We start from the raw sequence: 19,696 nt of genomic DNA, 5'->3' as shown, positions 1-19,696 counted from the left end.
CTGGGGTACGTCACACCCGACCTCATAGTCGGTGTTACATTTTTGAGTTGACAGTAAGTTTATGAGTTATAGTTATTTATAGTATTTTTAGATTTATTTCTAGATTTCTCAAATGATAGTCTTCGCATTAGACAAAAAAACACATCTTCCAAGGGAAACTCGAAAAGTGATTACTGATCAACTGGGAGAACCTTCATTACCTGTTTCCAAAAAAATGGCTAATAAATATGTCAGGTGTAGTGAGTGTACTAAAAAACAGATAGGAAAACAAAACATTGCTGTTCGAAGTGTGAGAAGCCAATATGTATGAAGCATGCAATTTTTATGTTTGGAGATTGTGTTGATTTGTAGGTGTAATGTTAGTGCTGTGCAAATTGATCTCATAAGACCTTTTTTTTTTTTTTCTATTTTTATAATTGAAAGATACTATAGTTATGTTGATTAACCAAAAAAGTTGTACTTTTGTTAGAATTTTATACGAAAAAATGTTAAACTACCAAAATTTGTACTTTTTCAAAGAAAATATAGACACTTTGTTATTTCAATTAAAAAAAAAAATGCTTTTCAAACTTAAACATAATGTTTTATTTACTCATCTTGTTGAATAGATACTATTCTTATTATCCCAAGTGAAAAAATACTTTATACACAATTATAGTATAAAAAATTCGGCATCAAAGTTTCGGGTATCTCCTACCCACCTCATAGCTGGTGTAACAATTTCTCACCTCATTCACGCTGGGTTAAGATAATTTTAACTCTTCAAATTATATAAATGAAACAATAAGCTTTTCTGAAGTATAGAAGTACAATTTATTCCTATGGATCTGGACTTACCAGACACCCCATATAGTTAAAAACTTTACTCTAGTAACAAAGACTCATTTCAAATGGCAAGCTCTTAGGACAATAGTATGAGAACTCTAACATAATAAATTTAAATTTCTTAATCTATACTCCATCCCAAGATATGTATCGAGTGAAATAGATGAAAAAAAACATTTTGTGTGTGCTGTCTTTTTTGGGTTTGGAGGTGCTTGGACCTTGGGACCAACTTTGGAGTGTCAAAATGAACTTGTAGAATTAAAATCCCCATGCCATTTTTTTGTAAGTAATGTCAAATCGAGGGGTTCCAAACCATTTGGCACAGATCTGTATTAAGGGCATAATTAACGGGCAACATACCAGTAGCTGCAAAGTGGAAAAACTAATAATAAGCAAACGATAGTCGACAGAAAAAACATAGCCAACATTTCGAGGCCTGACGGAGAGAAAAATCTCATTGCTATACAGATCTTAGATTTGGATAAAGTTCATATAGATTGGCATTTACATCATTAAAGTTATTAATAGGTGGGACGATTCATATTAATAATGGTTCCACTGTCAGGTTGATCTCTAAGAGGTTAGACTAATGCATCTAAAGGCATTATATCTGATGCCACTGCACAATCTACCCATCAATTCTATTGATAATCTGCTTTACATATATACAAACCATCTGTATCTGTATTGTTGGTTTAACCAAACTCAATATGACTTGCATCTTTTCTGCAAGCGCTTCACGTGTGGAAGTTTGACTACTTCACTCATGGGAAATTCTCTCTCATATTTAATCAAATATGAGAGAGAAATGCTATATTTACATAATTTTTTAAAAGTTTTAAATTTAATGTTACTAAATTAATAAAATATCAATTAAAATAATTTTATTTTGCTTAATTCAAAGGGATTAAAGGATTAGAGAATATGAAAAATGAGAGATTTCCGTGGTAATGCAAAATGTGTTCATTTGTGGGACTTACTTGCAATCATGCAAACAAGCTGTAAAAGTTATAAAACACTTATTTAGTCTCAGAAAGAGGCAAATCTGCAAAATATGCAGTAAAAGTTATAAAATATGCATTATCGGGGAACCTTACTTGGACCCAAATTGTGTTTGTGTCGAGGTTTTGACATCGTAGCATTTAAAGAAAAAGCATGTGTGTGCATACAAATCTGGCCCTTAATCATTGCAAGTGTATTGTGTTATGAATTTAAGTTAGAGCAGATCAAATAATCTTCCAAGTTAATTAAATAAAATGAACTCTTGCTGTCTGGTGTAGCAATAACCTTAATAATATTCATATTTGTTTTCAAATCTTGCTAAGAGACCACAGATTTATTATAAGAAATTAATTTATTTAAATTATGAAAAGCCTTTTTAAAGAGTCAAATTTTTAAAATTGCCACATTTACTAACCTTAATTGATCCAAAAATATTACAAGTTAATAATTTGATGTTAATTGTTTTTAAGAACATTCTTCTAAACGAACATTTTATTGTCATCAAATATCATAAATGGATATCGTTAGCAATGATGATAAATTATATAACAGATACAGTATATTACAATGCATATTGTCATGTTAAGCTGGCTCCATACATTCAGTATTTGCTGAATACCAAATAATTGCCTATTCATCCCCTTTGATTTGACACAATACACTAAGAAGGAATGGGGAATGGCAAATACCAAGCAAACACTTAACCAATACCAAGTATGTAGATGATGTAATCGTGATTAATATTCAGCTTTCTATATTTGTTATGTAATTTATCATCATCACGCTATCTGTTTATAATTTTTGATGATGATAAATAGTTCGTTTAGAACTGAACATTCTATTCTAAATACCGAATGTGCAGAGCCAGCTTTACATGATGATGCATCTTGTAATAATAGGTAAAAGGAGAGACCAGATATGGTAACCTTAGGGGCAGGAGGCCCCAATTAGCTACATAAGAACTTCCGATGCAAAATTCACGTTAATAAAAATGGAAGTCACGTTATTTCAATTTAAAAATTTTTACCTGAAAGGATTTAATAGATGACTGGCACGACTCTATTGTTAAAGGAAAAGTATGATGTACAGGGGCAAGCCACTACTAATTTCAGGTGGGTAAGCACATATTTTAAATCAAATACATTAAAAATATAATTAAAAATTGCAGCCTGGCATTGTGACATTGTCACAATAAATAACTGTTCATTTTTTGTTATGTTTAAATGTTAACTTTATTTTAGAACCAATCAAAATTTTAAATTACCTAAAATTAGCTATAAACTAGCAAATACAAACCGCAAGTATGAATATTCAAAAATTAACTTTACTTATTTAAAAATTATGTTTATTTTGGAAATTTTGTTTAGTTTAAGGCAACTACTTCACACTTCCGACTGAAAAACTGAAAATTCAAAAGACACGTTACCATTCACAGCCCATCCATTGGAGAATGCATTGAAAATTAATCATGTTGTTATCAAACACTCAGAATAGTCAAACAACTCAAAGAAGGCCAAAAGTACAGTTGAATTGCTAAATAAACTTTAACTGGCCTTTTTTGTCTCAAGTTTAATGCCTACGGGAAAGGAAAGTATAGGAATCACGAATATATATGTAAATCAGGTATGCCACAATTTTAACGTCAGCATACCAAATGGGTAAAAGTTGACAAAAGCACAGTGGCAGACTAGAAAGTGCATACTAGTTACACTAGACACGTACTGCAAATTGGCTTTGTTCTACAGAAATTGTATCATATCATTATATCATAACTAATTATTGTATAGCAATTGTTATTAATCCTTTGGTGTAATTTTTATTATTAACCATTTTGTTTTGATAATGCAATGTTTTCTGTTGGTAATCCAAGCAGCGGACAGATCTGCCTGTCAACAGACCTGTGGTGAAGTTTAGCTCAGGGGACGCAACACTAGGTTCTCACAAAAAAGACTAAACTTTACACAATTTATAAAGAATAGTTTGTTGACAGAATAGTAGAATAGTTTTGGTGATTTTGTTCTAGAAATTATGGACAAAAATCACCAAAACTAGAAATGATATAACTCTTCTGACTATCTTCAAGAATTAAATTTATTGATAAAACTTTTTGGTTAAATTTTACCTATGTGTACAGTCATGGCCGCAACTGTTCATGCTCCTCCCGGAGGGAGCCGCTGGTAGGCTGTCAAGTGTATAAAGTCACTAATTATTGACATGTGTGTTCAAGAACTATTGTGAATCAATAACTAGTGACGTCATACACTCGGGGGCCTGCCAGCGGCTCTCCTCTAGCAGGAGTCAGTCAGGAGCACAAACAGTCACAACCATGGCCATAACAGTGCACGTAGGCAAAATTTGACCAACTTTTTATATGAATTGTTTGCTAATTTAAAATTTATTTATAGTCCTCCCAAAACATTCTAAATTTTGAAAAAGAAACTAATTTGTTAAATTATATCAATTAATAGTTTTAATATTTAATTAAACTACTAATTTATTAATAGTATAATTAAATATTAAAATTTGTACTTTTTCAAAGAAAATATAGACACTGTTATTTCAATTAATTAAAAAAAATGTTTTTCAATCTTCAACATAATATTTTATTTACTCATCTTGTTGAATAGATACTATTTTTATTANATTAGGTTAATTATTATCCGAGTAGTATGTACACCAATTACTAGAATAACTGTCCAAGTTTCATCTCTCAACTGCAACAGAAATGGTAATTCCATAGTAGAGAAAGCATTTTGTGTTCTGTAGTTTGCACAGTTGGAATCACTCATCATTGTGCAATATGAGTAAATGCAGGAGCTGGAGAACTATACTTACAGTGAGAGGAATGACAACAAATATACTTTATTGAATTTGGAAAAACTGAGTACCAGTTGGATGTGTAATACAAAATGCACAGATTGGGAAATTACAATTGGCAAATGCAAAACATGAACAGTTCTCAAATGTTTTAATGTACATTACAATTAACATAATTACAATAATTTAAAATGGTAGCATTCTTTTTAAAAGACCCTGTATATTCCTATAGCTACTCTAAGAATTTATTAGATCAGTTCACAGATTTTCTAATATCACACTGAAAATTAATTTTGTGATTTATTAAATGGCTAATATACTTCTTTGAAATTTAATAAATTAATGCAGATGTTAACTTTCTAACTGCTTTCTTAAATGGAGTATTGACTCAATCAATGATTTTCTATAATTTTAATAAATGTTTACTTTTGTTGAAGTTGTTGAACAATGCTATTAAGTCTATGTAAAATTAATGGAAACTATTCAGATCCTCATCAACTATACTTATTTTATTATTTCTCAATTTTTCTACCCACGTTCTGGAAGTTTCTGTTTGACTGATATGCTTTTCCCTATGCTGAAGTTAATATTCTTTAGCAAATCTGGAAGAACTTTTCTGTTCTGACCAGAAAATGATCAAAATGTGCTATTTACTAATTACACAATTAGGAAGTGATGCAGGCGCAATTACTTTCTTGATTGTCCGAATGTAAGTGTGTCTGAACAAGGCTAGGCCACAATGGGACTGGGTGATAGGGTGTACATATCTAAATAGATCGCCCGGCACCAATGAAAAATTTCTTGGGGTTTTCATGAAACAGATTTGATCCAATTCCCCCGAATAGCAGACCAATGCCTTAACTACTTGGTCATCCATTTGTGTTTGTATGTGATTGGTAAAAACAAAATTTAAAAAAACTAATTTTGATTATTAATTACTAACTTCTGCATCTAATTTGGTTCATGTGTTGTTAATAGAACAAAAAAAAATTAATTAGGAGAAAATATCAAGTGCAAAATATCTAACTGACATTCAAAATTAATTTGTATACAATTTTTAAAAAAGTCAAAAGTTTTCCAAAATTTCAACATAAAATTTCATTTATAGAATTATACAATACAAATAAAATTAATTAATTTTGTTAATATTATGGATAAAATAAACTTTGAAAACTTTTACTTTTCATCAGTACCAAATTTAATATATTTTTAAATGACAAATAGAATTGTTACACATAGATAAGGAAAAACTAATTTTTGTCTCGCTAAATATAAACACATTCAAATTGATGTTACTGAGAATTGTATTTAAAAATGTTATTTTCACATTATGAACTATAAATTCATCAAAATCACATAAAGTAGATATTAGAGAAGATAAAAACAGATAAAATAATGTATTTAAAAAAATTATGAGGATGATAGTTGGTTAACAACAACAGATTAAAAAGTTGAAAACAGAAAATTATCTTGCATTATTGTATTCAAATAGTTAATTTAAAGTTAATTCTTACATAAATTTTATAGTTTGAACACTTAAAGTTAATAATTCTATGATAATTTAAATAATTCAGAAGGAATTTCAATTTGGCAATAATATAAATGCTGATATTGATTCATTATTGATTAAATTTAAGCAAAAATAATTTCTTTAATGTGCATGAATTATTCATAATTTTTACAGATTAAGTTATTTTTTAATTAAAAGTTTGGGAATTTTTATTTTTAATATAATCATTGATTTTTATACAATAATTTTTTTAGGAAGAATTGATGCAAAATTGAAAGATTAAAAATTAATGCAGTTTTCTAATGGTTCATGATTTAAATTGGGCTTAAGCTTTTAACAAGTACAGAATTATCAAAAACAAATAAATAATGACACTCTGATGATTTTTTCTTGTTGTGAGTTTGAAACAAAGTGATACAGATAAATATTTTATGTAACCCCTTGCACCTTTTTTTGGCATGAATTCCACTAGAATACATGCCAAAAAGAGTTGATGCACTAATCTTGCAGTTGCATTGTATTAATTTTAGATCATTCTTCTTTAACCACTTCTTCAAGTTGAACAAAATTTGAAGGATGCTGTTTCGCAATTTTTGTCTTTAATATTGACAAGTGTTTAATATTGACTGGGTTTAAATCTGGAGACTGTAGATGCAAGTATGTGTTTTAGTCTTTCTTTGGAACTAGGATGTAATAATGTTACCTGTGTGCTTGGGATCTCTGTCTTGTTAAAAAATATACTTTCCAGACACAGTTTAAAAACTGATAGAGGAATATGCTTTTTCCAGATCTTAGGTGAGTTCTTTGTTTGTGATCCTGTTGATAAATTCAAGATTTCCGACATTTCTCCAAAACGTACAGACCCAAATGAATTTGCTACCCGCTCCATGTTTAAGAGTTTTGACAAATTTTTTTTTCAAGGCTTCTCCTATATGCCTCCAAACTCTGACAATTCTATCTGTTACTTGAATAAATTTTTTCTTTTGTCACTTATTATAACTTCTTTCCATCTGTCTGCATAAATTAATTTTTAGTTAATTCAAAATGTTAAAGCCAATATTGGACTCTACTTCTAATTATTTTAGTGTGATTTTCTAAAATGTTTGTCAAATCTTTTTCTTATGCAGTATTTACACAATTCAAATTTTTTATAGGATCTGATTCTTTATTTGACATAGGAATCTACACTTACAAATTAAAAAAATAATCAACCTTTTCTAGATTTATGGAGATTAGAAAAGTTATTTTAATACAGTGATTACCTACAATTTCTACTTTATATTTTTGCATTCATTATGTAAAGCAGTTGTGTACATATGTTATTCAGGAGTTTTTACTCAACATTACAAGGGAAACATTTTTTGACATACTGTAAATAAACAGACCATATACAGCCCTCATATATAACTTTCAGTATAACTTATATTTTGTGATATAATGCATTTGCTATTAAACAATTAGGAAAAATTAGCAAGTGTCAATATTCAATATTCGTGTGGTTCATTCAGAAAAGTATCTACTTTGTCACTACAAATCCAAATAAATAAATAAATACATACATACATACATACATACATACATACATACAAGAAAGACATTGGCCATACACAAGGCGTTTATCCAGCAGAAAAGAGGGTAAGGGAAAGAGGGGAAGGAGGAGAGGAGATAGACAGTAGAGAAAGGTAGAATCCCTCTGAACGGCATATATATGACTACAGTACCATCTATGTTTGATGTTGGCATGCAGTTTTTAGGCTGCAAGGCTGTAGTCCCCCAAAGGGTCTAAAAGAAAACCTGAGTATAGCAAACACCAATAATTGAGTGCTGCCACAAATAGCTAAGTGTAGAAGTTAGTGCCAGTGGCTGTTAGTAGGAAGACTTATATCTACTTAATACTAATAAAACTGAATGCGACTGCAAATCTTAATACTACTTAACAGCTAGACAAATTCAAATAAAATTAATTAATTAATTAATCAAGTGGGGAAATATATTTATGAAAATATTTCATTTTTAATTTCTTACTATGATATTTCATTATACACAATTATTTACAGATTATAAATCATTTTCTGAGTTATCAAAAGGTTCAGTTTAATATCCAGTTTATCCAGACTTTTCAGTATTTATTTATCATCATATTTTACTTCCAATTAAAAAAGAAGAGATATAATATGAATAAAAAAAATTTATTGTTTAAAATGTCTTATAATTTTGCAATTTAAATCAGTGAAGAGCTCCACTGATTTAAATAATGATGTGGGACTAATTACAATTTTTTTTTCTTCTTTTTATAAAGAATTATGATACGTAAATAAAGAGTTTGAACTAATTAACATTTACCCTGATTGACCGTGAGATTTCTTGAATACCCAATATATCTGCATCTTTAACAATTGGTGTAATTAATCCATTTTTTGTGGCCACTGCAACAGATATATCAACAGTTGATAACTGTTGAATTCTGTCTCCCATCCACATTACATTCACTTCTGGCACACTCTAATAAATAAATAAAAAAACAGTATAATTATCAATAAATTTATAAGATTAGACAATTTTTAAACAAAAAAAAACAAATGTTTACATGTAATGCAGAAGCAACAGCTTTGATAACAAAGTCGTTAAGTGAGACATCGATTCCATCATCTAGAAAAGATGTTTTATAACATGTTAAAGGTTTAACTTTATTTCCTATGTAATACTTACGATAATTTAAATATAATTTTGGTTTTAAAGCAAACAAAATTTATATATGTAATAATTAAATTAATTGTTATGAATAGATTGAGCTACTAAACTGTAATAAAATTTCATAATTTATTTTATGTACAATTTTCATTTTTAATAATATTTTTAGAAAATGAATTCATTAAAATCTGGCAAATTTACTGAGAATTAAAGGTGGATGCTCACCGGTGGAAAAATTAAGGTAACATTCAATGTCAATGACTGCTGCTCTTCTCACCTTTGTTGATCTTGACAATTAAAATGGGTAATTGGTTGAACTTGTTGGCTACATTCAATGCCACCTGAATTTTGCCACCCATATGCATTATGTATTAAAAAAAATTTAATTTGTAGTAGTATTGTTCTTGATTATCAACTATAAACTGCTGATTTTTGTCTTTATTTTAGACTTTACAATAATTTATTATTTTTACAAGTGTTTGAACTATTGAATTTTATCATATTTCAGAAATAATTAAGCAAATAATTATTGTATTGCAAATTCTAAAATTTACTATACAGTAGACCCCCTATAACGTGTAGATACATTACACGTTATAAGAATTTCACGTTGTAGGAATCCTTAAATACATGAGCCAATCACAGCCCGACATGTGTGAAGTTTACGGACTACGGCTGTTTGAAAGGTTTTCTTCCATAAAATTAATCAATTCTAGACTAATTTGACTCAACATTTCCAAAACACGTATAATTTTTTGGGAATAATCCGTATAAACTATGCTATAAACAAAAAATTGTAGGATTACTTACCGAGTGTGCACTGTTCGACGTTGCCATTGCTTAAGCTTGTTTTCATCGCGGAGCAGCGCACCAAACAGCGGCTGCAATTTCTGATACGTTATTTTTCTGCGAAAAATTCGTTGAACTTTGGAGACATCATTAATATAAATAATTTTTATGGCCATTGAATAAGAAATGTTTCTTTCACAAGAAATATATAAAATTACAGTGCTGTATTAGACTTACGGTACCTAATTTGCATACTGTACAGACGATAGTAAACTCAACTTACCCGCCTAAACTCTCCGTAGCATGGCGCTATACGGCGGAAAGTATATATATAATTATAATAAAGTTACATATAAATTAAGTTAATATATAATTATATGTACAGTATCTAATTTATATATAATACTGTACAGATGATAGTAAACTCAATTTACCCGCCTAAACTCTCCGTAGCATGGCGCTGGATGGCAGAAAGTAGTTCGGCTGCTCATCCACTATTGGTCCAGATTCGACCAATCCTGTCGTAACACGAGTCGGCGACGACTTTAGTCCCTTTTAGCGTCCTTATACAAATACTGTCGCAAATTTTTTGCCACGTTATAGGAATCTCCGTTATAGGAACCCACGTTATAGGGGGTCTACTGTATTTTGATTTTTATATATACTTTTTTAAATATATTTTAAGTATATATTTAAATATACTTTAACTTATATTCATTTAATTTTAAAATATTTGTTTAAAAATAAATGTAAATTACTTTTTAATTCTTTTCTAAACTGAATAACTTCATCAACACAAGAACATATAGACATATAACTATGAGGTATTGTTGTCTGGAAAAGAAAAAGGTAATTTGCAATATTATACATTAAAAATAATAAATGTTTGAGAATATATTTCAAAACATATAATACTTTTTTATATTCTACTTAGATTCACAAATTGAAGAAAAAAAAAATCATTTATGTTCAGGTATTTTCTGTACTTGAAATGATTTTCTTCTTGCAAAGCAATTAATATATTAAGATTTCATTGTTTTATTTGTGTCAATAACAGCATATTAAATTATTGATATTAAAATGCTTAATTCAGGAAGCTAAATCTTTATTTGATTAGGAGATGTCTTTGTCCTGATTCAGGACAACCTCAGCTTATAATTCACATAAAACAATAAATACCATTACTTTTAACTTAAATTCAAATATTTTACAGTTTTTATAAAATAATTAAATGATAATTAAAATCAAATATTTGTGTTTCATCTGTCAATCTTAAAAACGATTAACATGAATCAATACCAAGATATCGTTTCCAATTTAAAAGCAAAAAACATTTAAAAAAACACCAAAATTCTTTATTAAAATCACAGAACACACTTATAACAAGTTATTGCATTATTTTATGAAGTAGTTAAACACACTAAATTTTAAAACAATGTATAATCAAAATAACGATTATAAGCATTTAAAATTATTTTTGTACCTTAGATTCTGTTAGTCTTTTAGCAATTGTTCTTCTCATATTCGTATGTGGAATATCTATATAATCACTAATATCTGTAGGTGTGATAGATGGTATAGATGGTGTAGAAAGAGGTTTTTCAGCAATTACTTCTATAGGTTTTTCTTTAATTTGGTATTTACTAATATAGTTCATTACATCGCTATTAAAAAGAAAAAAATTCATCTACATGAAAAAAATATAAAATAATAATATAGTAAACTAAAATTATATAATACTTGGAGCTGAATAATAGAAAAATTATATAATACCAGTTACAACTTTCTTACACTTTCAGTAGGACTTCATGTGGCCCTGTAGAAGATACTTCATCTGGATTGATTTTATATTTTTCTAACAATGTCTTTACAGCTGGACCCATCATTCTAGTTATAATTATGAAAATTTTCATTTACAAACCATTTCCTAATGAAATTCTTTATACTAAAATAATATCTAACCTTGTTTTCTGAACCTTTTTTGGAGTTTCTTGTAATCTCTCTTGGCTTGACACCTTCTCTTGAATAGGTGTTTCAGTAATTGTTGGTATTTCTACGTCTTTCCAATCTTGACCTTCTTCAACCATAAGACCAATAACAGTTCCTATTTTAATATCCTTTGTATCTTCTGGAATCTAAAATGTATACATTAAAAATATTTAGTTTTTATTTATACTCTTTAATTACTCAGCTTTTCACTTAAAACAGTATAAGTTATCTTTATAACTTACTTTAATGCTTTCTAAATTAAATCACATTAATACATTTATTACAAAGCATATTATCATCACCATTAAAATAAGAAAAGTGAAGAGTCATTCATTGTATACTTGCACGACAATTAAAACACGTTAATATCTTAATTCTACAACAAATATTTACTTACTAAAAATTCTAATAATTAAATGTTTTCAAAATACATTCACTCAAATATATTTAAGATAAATAAAGATAGGAAAAAATAAGACTATTTTAAACAAAATTCCAATTAGCTGGATATTCCGCATATCCAGATGGCCCGAGGTTCAAATTAATTTGGATAATTGGAGTTTTATTGTAATACTGAATTTTGTAAATACTGACTTTTTAATACTGAAATTGTTACTGAAAAATCTGAAATTTCAAAATCATAAAATAATTTATAAACTATGATACTAAGGATTAAACTGATACTATACAGCAAGATGATATCTGAATAATTGATTTTAAGTGTCATGTGCCTATTTTAAAGTTGTTTATTATTATTAATTAGCTAAATAATATATAAAGCTAGTATTATTTACAAAGAATTGTCTTTAAGTTAAAAAAATGTAAAGATTATTGCAAAGTGATGTGAAAACTCTGGGCTTGACTATGTAGACAAAATTTCTACTATTCAAAAAGAATTTCACGTTTTAAGAATGTAAGTTATGTTAAATTATAATAAAAATTAATCTGTAATAAAAAATTATCAAAAAAATATCACAAGCGAACAAATAAAATAACAATATAGTAGTACTGATTAGTTGGAATTCTGCCTCTGTAATTGTTATTTCTGCTAAATAAAGTTGAATTTTTGTGTGTTATTTCTTTAATCAAAGTTTTTTTGATAAAATCCAGTACCATGACACAGAATTCCAGTCAGACACATCTTTTTGTTTAATTCCTTTTTTGCACATTATCTAATATTTTATTATTCTCTTCTGAAGAAAACTGCTTTTGTTTTTTTATTTTTTTCCATTTTTTCTTGTAAACTTAAAAAGAAATAAACTGTAGAGTAAAACATCAAAACATTTGATATTTTACTCTACAGTTTATTTCTCAACAATGAAACATTTTTGAATTGAGCTGAATAGAAAATTTGTGAGGGATTCAAGATATAGTCATTATACCAAAAATTTCATTAAATTGGCATATATTATACTGATATTTCACTGTACAATGAAAATTACAGCAAAAGAAGAGGTAAATGCATAAAAAACATAAATTATTTGTAGTAATGATATTATAATGATATTACTATAAACAATACACACACAGTGGTAAGGCATTTAACATGGAAAAGTAAAATATCTCCAAAATGAAGTGCTGCAGAGGAAAATGTTTAAAATAAAATGTTTGTTTTGAAGACAAGAGGTAACAGGTTTATTTATTTTGATCATATTTTCAAAGTCACATCAAGGTCAACTTGTTATTTTCAAATGAAACATATATAATCATACAAATACCTTTTGTACCTTTCCAGCACATTTTACAGGCCTGTTTCAAGTAGAAGCCATTCCAAAGATGAAGTAATGTAACTCCTTCATTTTTGGAATGGCTTATAACCTGAAGCAGACCTGTAAAATGTGCCAAAAATGTTTGCTAGATCTGTAAAGTTAATGTTTATTGTTTACTTTTGACATTTAAATTTTAAAGGAAGGCTAACAATATCTCTCTTTCCAAATGAAATGCTTGTGAAAAAGTTCCTGAAGAAATGCCTTTAGCTTGTCACCAATCTTTTTTTGAATGTATTGAGGTTAAAGGTCATCATTTTGAACACTTGTTAGATTAATTACTCATTAAAATTGAATTTTTATGTATGTATTGCTAATAAAAGTATTAATTTCTTCTTTGGAAAGAGAAATTTGTTAGCCATCCTTTAAAAATTTAAATATTGTCAAAAGTAAGCAATAAACAGAAAAATCTTTCTAGCAAAAGTTATTTGTTATTTTGCATAGATTCAGCTGGTGCTAAAAAAATATAGGTTTTTATTTGAAAGTAATAAGTAGACTTTGACATGACCTAGAAAATGTGTTCAAATAAAACATAAGCAAACCATCTGCCTTCAAAACAAACACATTCTTCTGCATCACTTCATTTTGGAGATATTTCACTTTTTCTGGTTAAATGCCTCATCCTGCATATATATGTACATAAGATATATCTTGAGTTTTATCAATAATTATGGTTTGATAACATATTTAAGCTATTACTATTACTTGGTCAAAATATTCTTAGCCAAAAACTAAACAAAAATTGATTCTTACCAGTATTTAATTAGTATAGCTAAGTTTATATCCTACAATATTACCCAATATAAAATTTATTAAGAAATTTAATTTTTGAAATTTTACATTGACCATATCTANTGGAGATATTTCACTTTTTCTGGTTAAATGCCTCATCCTGCATATATATGTACATAAGATATATCTTGAGTTTTATCAATAATTATGGTTTGATAACATATTTAAGCTATTACTATTACTTGGTCAAAATATTCTTAGCCAAAAACTAAACAAAAATTGACTATGGAATAGGTCGAAAATGTTTGTTTTAAATAAACTTTCTCAGCAACGAAAAATGTGTTTGGTTATTAGAAATTTAATTTTTGAAATTTTACATTGACCATATCTACAAAAAATTATGATTATTTGAACTTCATAGTTTATTTCATTAATCATAAATTAAATAAAAAAAATATGCAGTAGTTAAAAAAAAACACAAAGATATTCGAGCTTTAGGATGTAGAGCACGTTCCTGGTTAAAAACATTTGAATTATAGAATCCAGTTCCAACGGAAAATGCAAATTAAGCCTGAGGAAGAACCCAGGAGGGGGCATTGAAAACGTTTGCCAGTTTTAGATATTTCATGTAGTTACTGGTTATAGAGTGTGTGTTTTGTTATACAACCCGGTGTGGTGAGAAGCTTTATGAGTACAGTCGACCCTCGTATAAGATCATTGATTATTCCGTTTTATATGAATTCCATGTTGTACGAGTCACTTAGATTTTACAAATACGTGTACCGGGCTGTGAANCGATTTTTGTATCCGTTGTCATAAAAATTTGTCTTTCCACTTTTTTCCTGAGACTACAAATATTTGAGTACAAAATAACTGGTTTCAACTTATTTCTACTTAAGAAGTACTGTAGTTAAATAATTAAGCGATTAGGGAATTGGTTGGGGACATAAACAAAACCCTGACGAAAGAGCCAAAATTTTACTTAAACAAAAGCTTAACTGAACCATCTCTAGCCGAGTCAGTGGAAACTAATTTCTTCGTATTATTAATGTAATAATGACAGAAATTTTTCCAGTTCAATGAGAGTGACCGAAAACTTGTAAATTTTGGAAATTTCTGAGGACACTTGGTCCTAAAATGAATTAGTTAGAAAACAAATGACTATTAAGTTTAACATATTTTGATTTTTACAGCTATGGTGAGAAACGTTTAAAATCTACAACAGCCCTGTCGCGTCCTTCGAGATATACTAATGATGCGACAAAAGAGGTATTTGACATTGACCGGTATTGGCACCCTGGGGATTTGACAGTCCGCGCATATGCACGCTCTACCAACCGTCTTCGATTCCATCCATTAGCCACTTGTAGGGAGATATTTGACTAAGTGTTTTAAGATATAAAAGTAAAGAATATTTTATTATTTTTATGTACATTTCTTTACAAAGCTATATTTAATTATAATTTTCTTTAAAAGTATATTCGTACAATTGAAGAATATTTTGTACCAGGTATGCACTGGTACATCCATCACACATTTTATTTCGCCAAGTAAGTTTTTATTATTTTATTTTTAATTGTAGCCCTTATATCATGGCTAGCGATTTGGAATGTAATTGTGATATTAAAAATGCATTTAGAGAAGTCTACGGTTTTTACTGGCTTATCGAATAAACAATACAAATGGACTCTAGACCATCACTGACGCGCAATTGACTGATTGCCTCTGGATGTCGGCTTCTTACAGAAACACAGCTTCCCTATCATCAAATGTCACAGCACGCCACTGATATATTTTATTTTAAAAATGAGATCTACATAAAGTAGACTGTAGAAAAACTTTATAATCATTATATTAATATCGAAATGCATATTTAGTCCTCACCTTCTTTTTTTAACCATTTTACAATTGTTCCTTCAGTCATAGTTGGCGATAACGAAGGCATTTTGATTTCTATTCCTTTTACACCTATAAAATACAAAACATTTTTAATTAATAAAAGATTTATTTATTTCTCTTAAAATTATAAACTTCTCTTGTTTATAGAATAAAAAAAATTGCTAATCTTACTAAGGGCATATGTAAATTAAATAGTTTCAACTTACTAATATATTAATATATAATTTACTTATAACATATGACATATTTTTATATGGTCAAATAAGTTTTCTAAGAATTAATTCATATTTATATCAGTTATATGAAATTATAATTTCTAATGTAAATTATTTATATAAATAACTCAGTATATTATTACTAGAAACTTATATTTAAATTGGTTATGTATTAAACAAGGAAAGTTTGTAAATTTTACCTTACATAAAGATAAAGATCCAGTAAGAAGGTGACCTTGATGTAAGGAGTTTTTAAAAAAAATGTTTTTTAAACTAATGAATCTTCATTAATAATTCATTTGATTTTATTTTCAAATCAAAATTATTATAAATAAAAAATGAATAATAAATATAAAATTAATTAAACAGAACTAATACTGAAGTTCTAAAGTAACAATGTTGAAAACTAGAAAAAGGAATATTGGGAGTGTTTATGTATAACACGAAACATATATATAATATAGCATAAACATAAGTAACTGATTATAATCAAAACTGTATAATTTCAGTTACAGAGAATTGCATTCATAATACTTGTTAGTACAGTAAATATCCTATTTTTAAGTTAGTGTAATCTAAAGAAAAGAAAGAATATTTATATGATGAATTCAAACTAAGTACCGTGTCATGTATTCAATCAATAATATGATCAAAAACATGAATATGAGAAGTTAAAGGAAAAAATAATATTTACCAACTGGTAGAGTATTTTTCATCTAATCTAATATAAATAAATATATAGGCAGTTTTTTTCAAGCTTTGATGGTCCATAAAACAAAGACAAGTGTAAATAACAAAATGAATTTATTACCAAAAGTTACATACAAACATTGTTACTTTTTGACATAATCACTGTGAAGACTGAGGCATTTTTCACATCTGTGGATGAGCTTTTCCATCCCTTGTCATAGAATGTTGCCACCAATGACTTGAGATGGGCCCTAATGTTGTTTTCAAGATCGTCATTAGTCTCAAACCTCTGCCCTCCTAGCCACTTTTTCTGTTCAGGAAAGAGATGGAAGTCACTTGGCACTAAATCAGGGCTATACGCTGTGTTTAAAGGTGGTGAAGACTTCCACCCAACTTGGAACTTTTTAATGTGTGAAGACTTCCACCTCTTTCCTGAACTGAAAACGTGGCTAGCGAGGAAAAGGTTTGAGACTAATGACGATCTTCAAAACAACGTTGTTAAGGCCATCTCAATTCACTGACAGCAATATTCTGTGACAAGGGGATGGAAAAGCTCATCCACAGATATGACAAATGCCTCAGTCTTCACAGTGATTATGTCAAAAGTAACAATGTTTGTACCTAACTTTTGGTAATAAATTCATTTTGTTATTTACACTTGTCTTTGTTTTATGGATCATCGGAGCTTGAAAAAAACCACCCTCGTAAATATATTGCATTTATTTTAAGTATCTGCAGCAATGTACACACAAACACATACATGTACATATATTACATATGCTAAATAAATATCATGTGCAATGTATATTACAATATATAGGGTGTCTCATATGTCAGGCTCTATAGGAGTTACGCAGGCATTTGCACATTCTTATACAGACAAAGGACACTGTCAAGAAAGAACAAAAAATTCAAATTATTTTGACGATGAGAAATAGAGTTTAAAGCAGGAATCTGAAACTCAAATGCAGCAAAGGGCCAGTCAAATAGACACATATCACATTATGGGCCATATTCATTATTATTTGATAAACCAAAACATACCATAAACTAAAAAAAAGCTGTAAGAAAGGCACCTTTTCATTGCCGGGCCTTTACAACTTACGTAAACGGTTAGAAGTTTGAATTTTTTCTGTTTTAATCCCTCAAAATATCACATACATTGATTTTTAGAGAAGAAACCATCGAGGTCTCGGGCTGGATAAGAAGCCCTAACAAGCTTTATCCTGACTATGGGCTGCCAGTTTTGCAACCCCCAGTTTAAAGGGTTAAATCCAGACTTCCCAGCAATCACATACAATGATCTGGATAAAGTCCTTTAAACTCTTCATTGAATTCATGTTGACCAAAGTCCTCATCATCAAAATAACATGAATTAGTTCCTTCTTACTCACTGTCATCACCTGCAAAAGAATAAACAAACATCAACGTAACTCCCATGGGGCTAGACTTACGAGACATCCACCCTGTAACATATGCAATTGTGTTTTAAGTAAAAAACACAAATAAATTAGGTTATTATGGAAACAGACCATACCAAGGACAACGTGACTTCTATGAAGATACGCATTTGTTACTCTATTGAAAAAATTTGCAGAAGACAGAACATTAGAAATCCTTAAGAAATTTCTGCCCAATATAGAAGACATCATTGCTGTTTTTTGATTTTATTTTATGTAATTATACTCGAAAAAACACGAACTTTTAACTCAGGTCGTCCATGAGTCACGACGACACCTGTAGGGAAAAACCAGGCATAACAAAATATAATTTTGAAATTAATTTTATTATTTATTAATGTAAAATTCAAATTAATTAATATTTTATAAATATTTAAAATAATTAAATTGGATATTATTATTATTATTTTACTTTTTTCGCCTTATGGGCAATAAAGGAGACATTTTCTTTAAGGCGCTCCATTGCAGACTTGACAGAACCCGTAATGGGCTCTCAAAAAGAGGCACTCTTAATGCATGTGGATTTGGCCGAATCCACGATGGAAGCGTATCTTGTGGTAAGGGACGGAAACCCGGCATATCCAGAACTTACCAGCCTAAAATATTGGTGGAATGACTCGCCCGGATTAGATCCTGGATCCCAGAACGATAGGTTAATTAATGTATCTAAGATTATGCTTGTGTCATCTTATTTATAGTGTTCTTCCATCCCGTTGCATCTGTGTTTTTTAAATTAATTTGTTAGGCTAGAAAATTGCGGATGTGAATCCGCAATTTCATCAATAATATTTTAAAATTTTTTTCAACTGCGCCAACTTTCCGAAAATCACTGTTATTTCTCGGCTATGTTAAGTAATTACTTTGTAGGTTCGATAGGATTTTTCTTGACTCATTTTCATGATGTGGGAAAGAGTCAAGAAGTCATCGTGGGCTCTGCCAAGCAATCAAATGGGCGGCCGGTAATGATGAACGGGCATAACATGGAATAGAGACAACGCCAGAAAATTTTCTAGGGTTTTTCGACTCGTCCAGATCCCCCAGAACTATAAGGTGACGCCATAACTGGTCGACCACCCAGCCTTAGGTTGGATAAGTTAGTTAGCTTTAACCTTTACGGCCGATTGCATAGACAGAGTTTACATTAAACGACGTTTATCAACGAACGGCCTATAGTCGTTGGCTGGCTGAACCGCAGTTTAAAATGCATTGCAAAGACGACGATCGTCTATTTCTGACCGTTCTCTAAACGAACTTCGGCAAAACATTGGCTCTTACTTACTTCGCTATTACTCCCCTGTTTTAGGAGTCGTT

At 29.2% G+C, this 19,696-nt stretch overlaps 2 protein-coding genes across 2 annotated transcripts in view; one reads left to right on the top strand and one right to left on the bottom strand.

The window, feature by feature from the left end:
* Nucleotides 1-6,437, top strand: part of LOC111621028 (serine/threonine-protein kinase BRSK2-like) — a 60,954-nt gene extending 54,517 nt beyond the window's left edge. Inside the window, exon 23 of the mRNA XM_023363070.1 lies at nucleotides 6,409-6,437. Within this exon, the coding sequence (XP_023218838.1) occupies nucleotides 6,409-6,437 (29 nt within the window). The remainder of the gene's footprint in view (nucleotides 1-6,408) is intronic.
* A 1,972-nt stretch (nucleotides 6,438-8,409) lies between these two features.
* LOC111621027 (pyruvate dehydrogenase protein X component, mitochondrial-like) lies at nucleotides 8,410-18,652 on the bottom strand. Its single transcript, XM_023363069.1, has 8 exons — nucleotides 18,463-18,652; nucleotides 15,998-16,089; nucleotides 11,597-11,769; nucleotides 11,426-11,521; nucleotides 11,118-11,298; nucleotides 10,393-10,468; nucleotides 8,742-8,803; nucleotides 8,410-8,656 (listed from the first exon to the last, which is right to left on the bottom strand). Exons 1-8 carry the CDS (start codon nucleotides 18,575-18,577, stop codon nucleotides 8,483-8,485), a joined length of 969 nt encoding a protein of 322 aa, XP_023218837.1. The 5' UTR covers nucleotides 18,578-18,652; the 3' UTR covers nucleotides 8,410-8,482.
* Between the last annotated feature and the right edge of the window lie 1,044 nt (nucleotides 18,653-19,696).

This window comes from Centruroides sculpturatus, unplaced genomic scaffold, assembly GCF_000671375.1.
Source record: "Centruroides sculpturatus isolate CEXI.00-Female unplaced genomic scaffold, Cexi_2.0 scaffold245, whole genome shotgun sequence".
Taxonomy (NCBI): domain Eukaryota; kingdom Metazoa; phylum Arthropoda; class Arachnida; order Scorpiones; family Buthidae; genus Centruroides; species Centruroides sculpturatus.
The sequence above is the reverse complement of the archived record's forward strand: the minus strand, read 5'-3'. Positions and strand labels throughout refer to the sequence as shown.

Coding starts and splice junctions, on each gene's coding strand:
- LOC111621027 (XM_023363069.1), bottom strand. CDS start 18,577: ATGATGTCTTCTATATTGGGCAGAAATTTCTTAAGGATTTCTAATGTT. Junction 16,090..18,462: donor TAGAAGTCACGTTGTCCTTG/GTATGGTCTGTT, acceptor TGTATTTTATAG/GTGTAAAAGGAATAGAAATC. Junction 10,469..11,117: donor AAAGACTAACAGAATCTAAG/GTACAAAAATAA, acceptor TTTCTTTTCCAG/ACAACAATACCTCATAGTTA.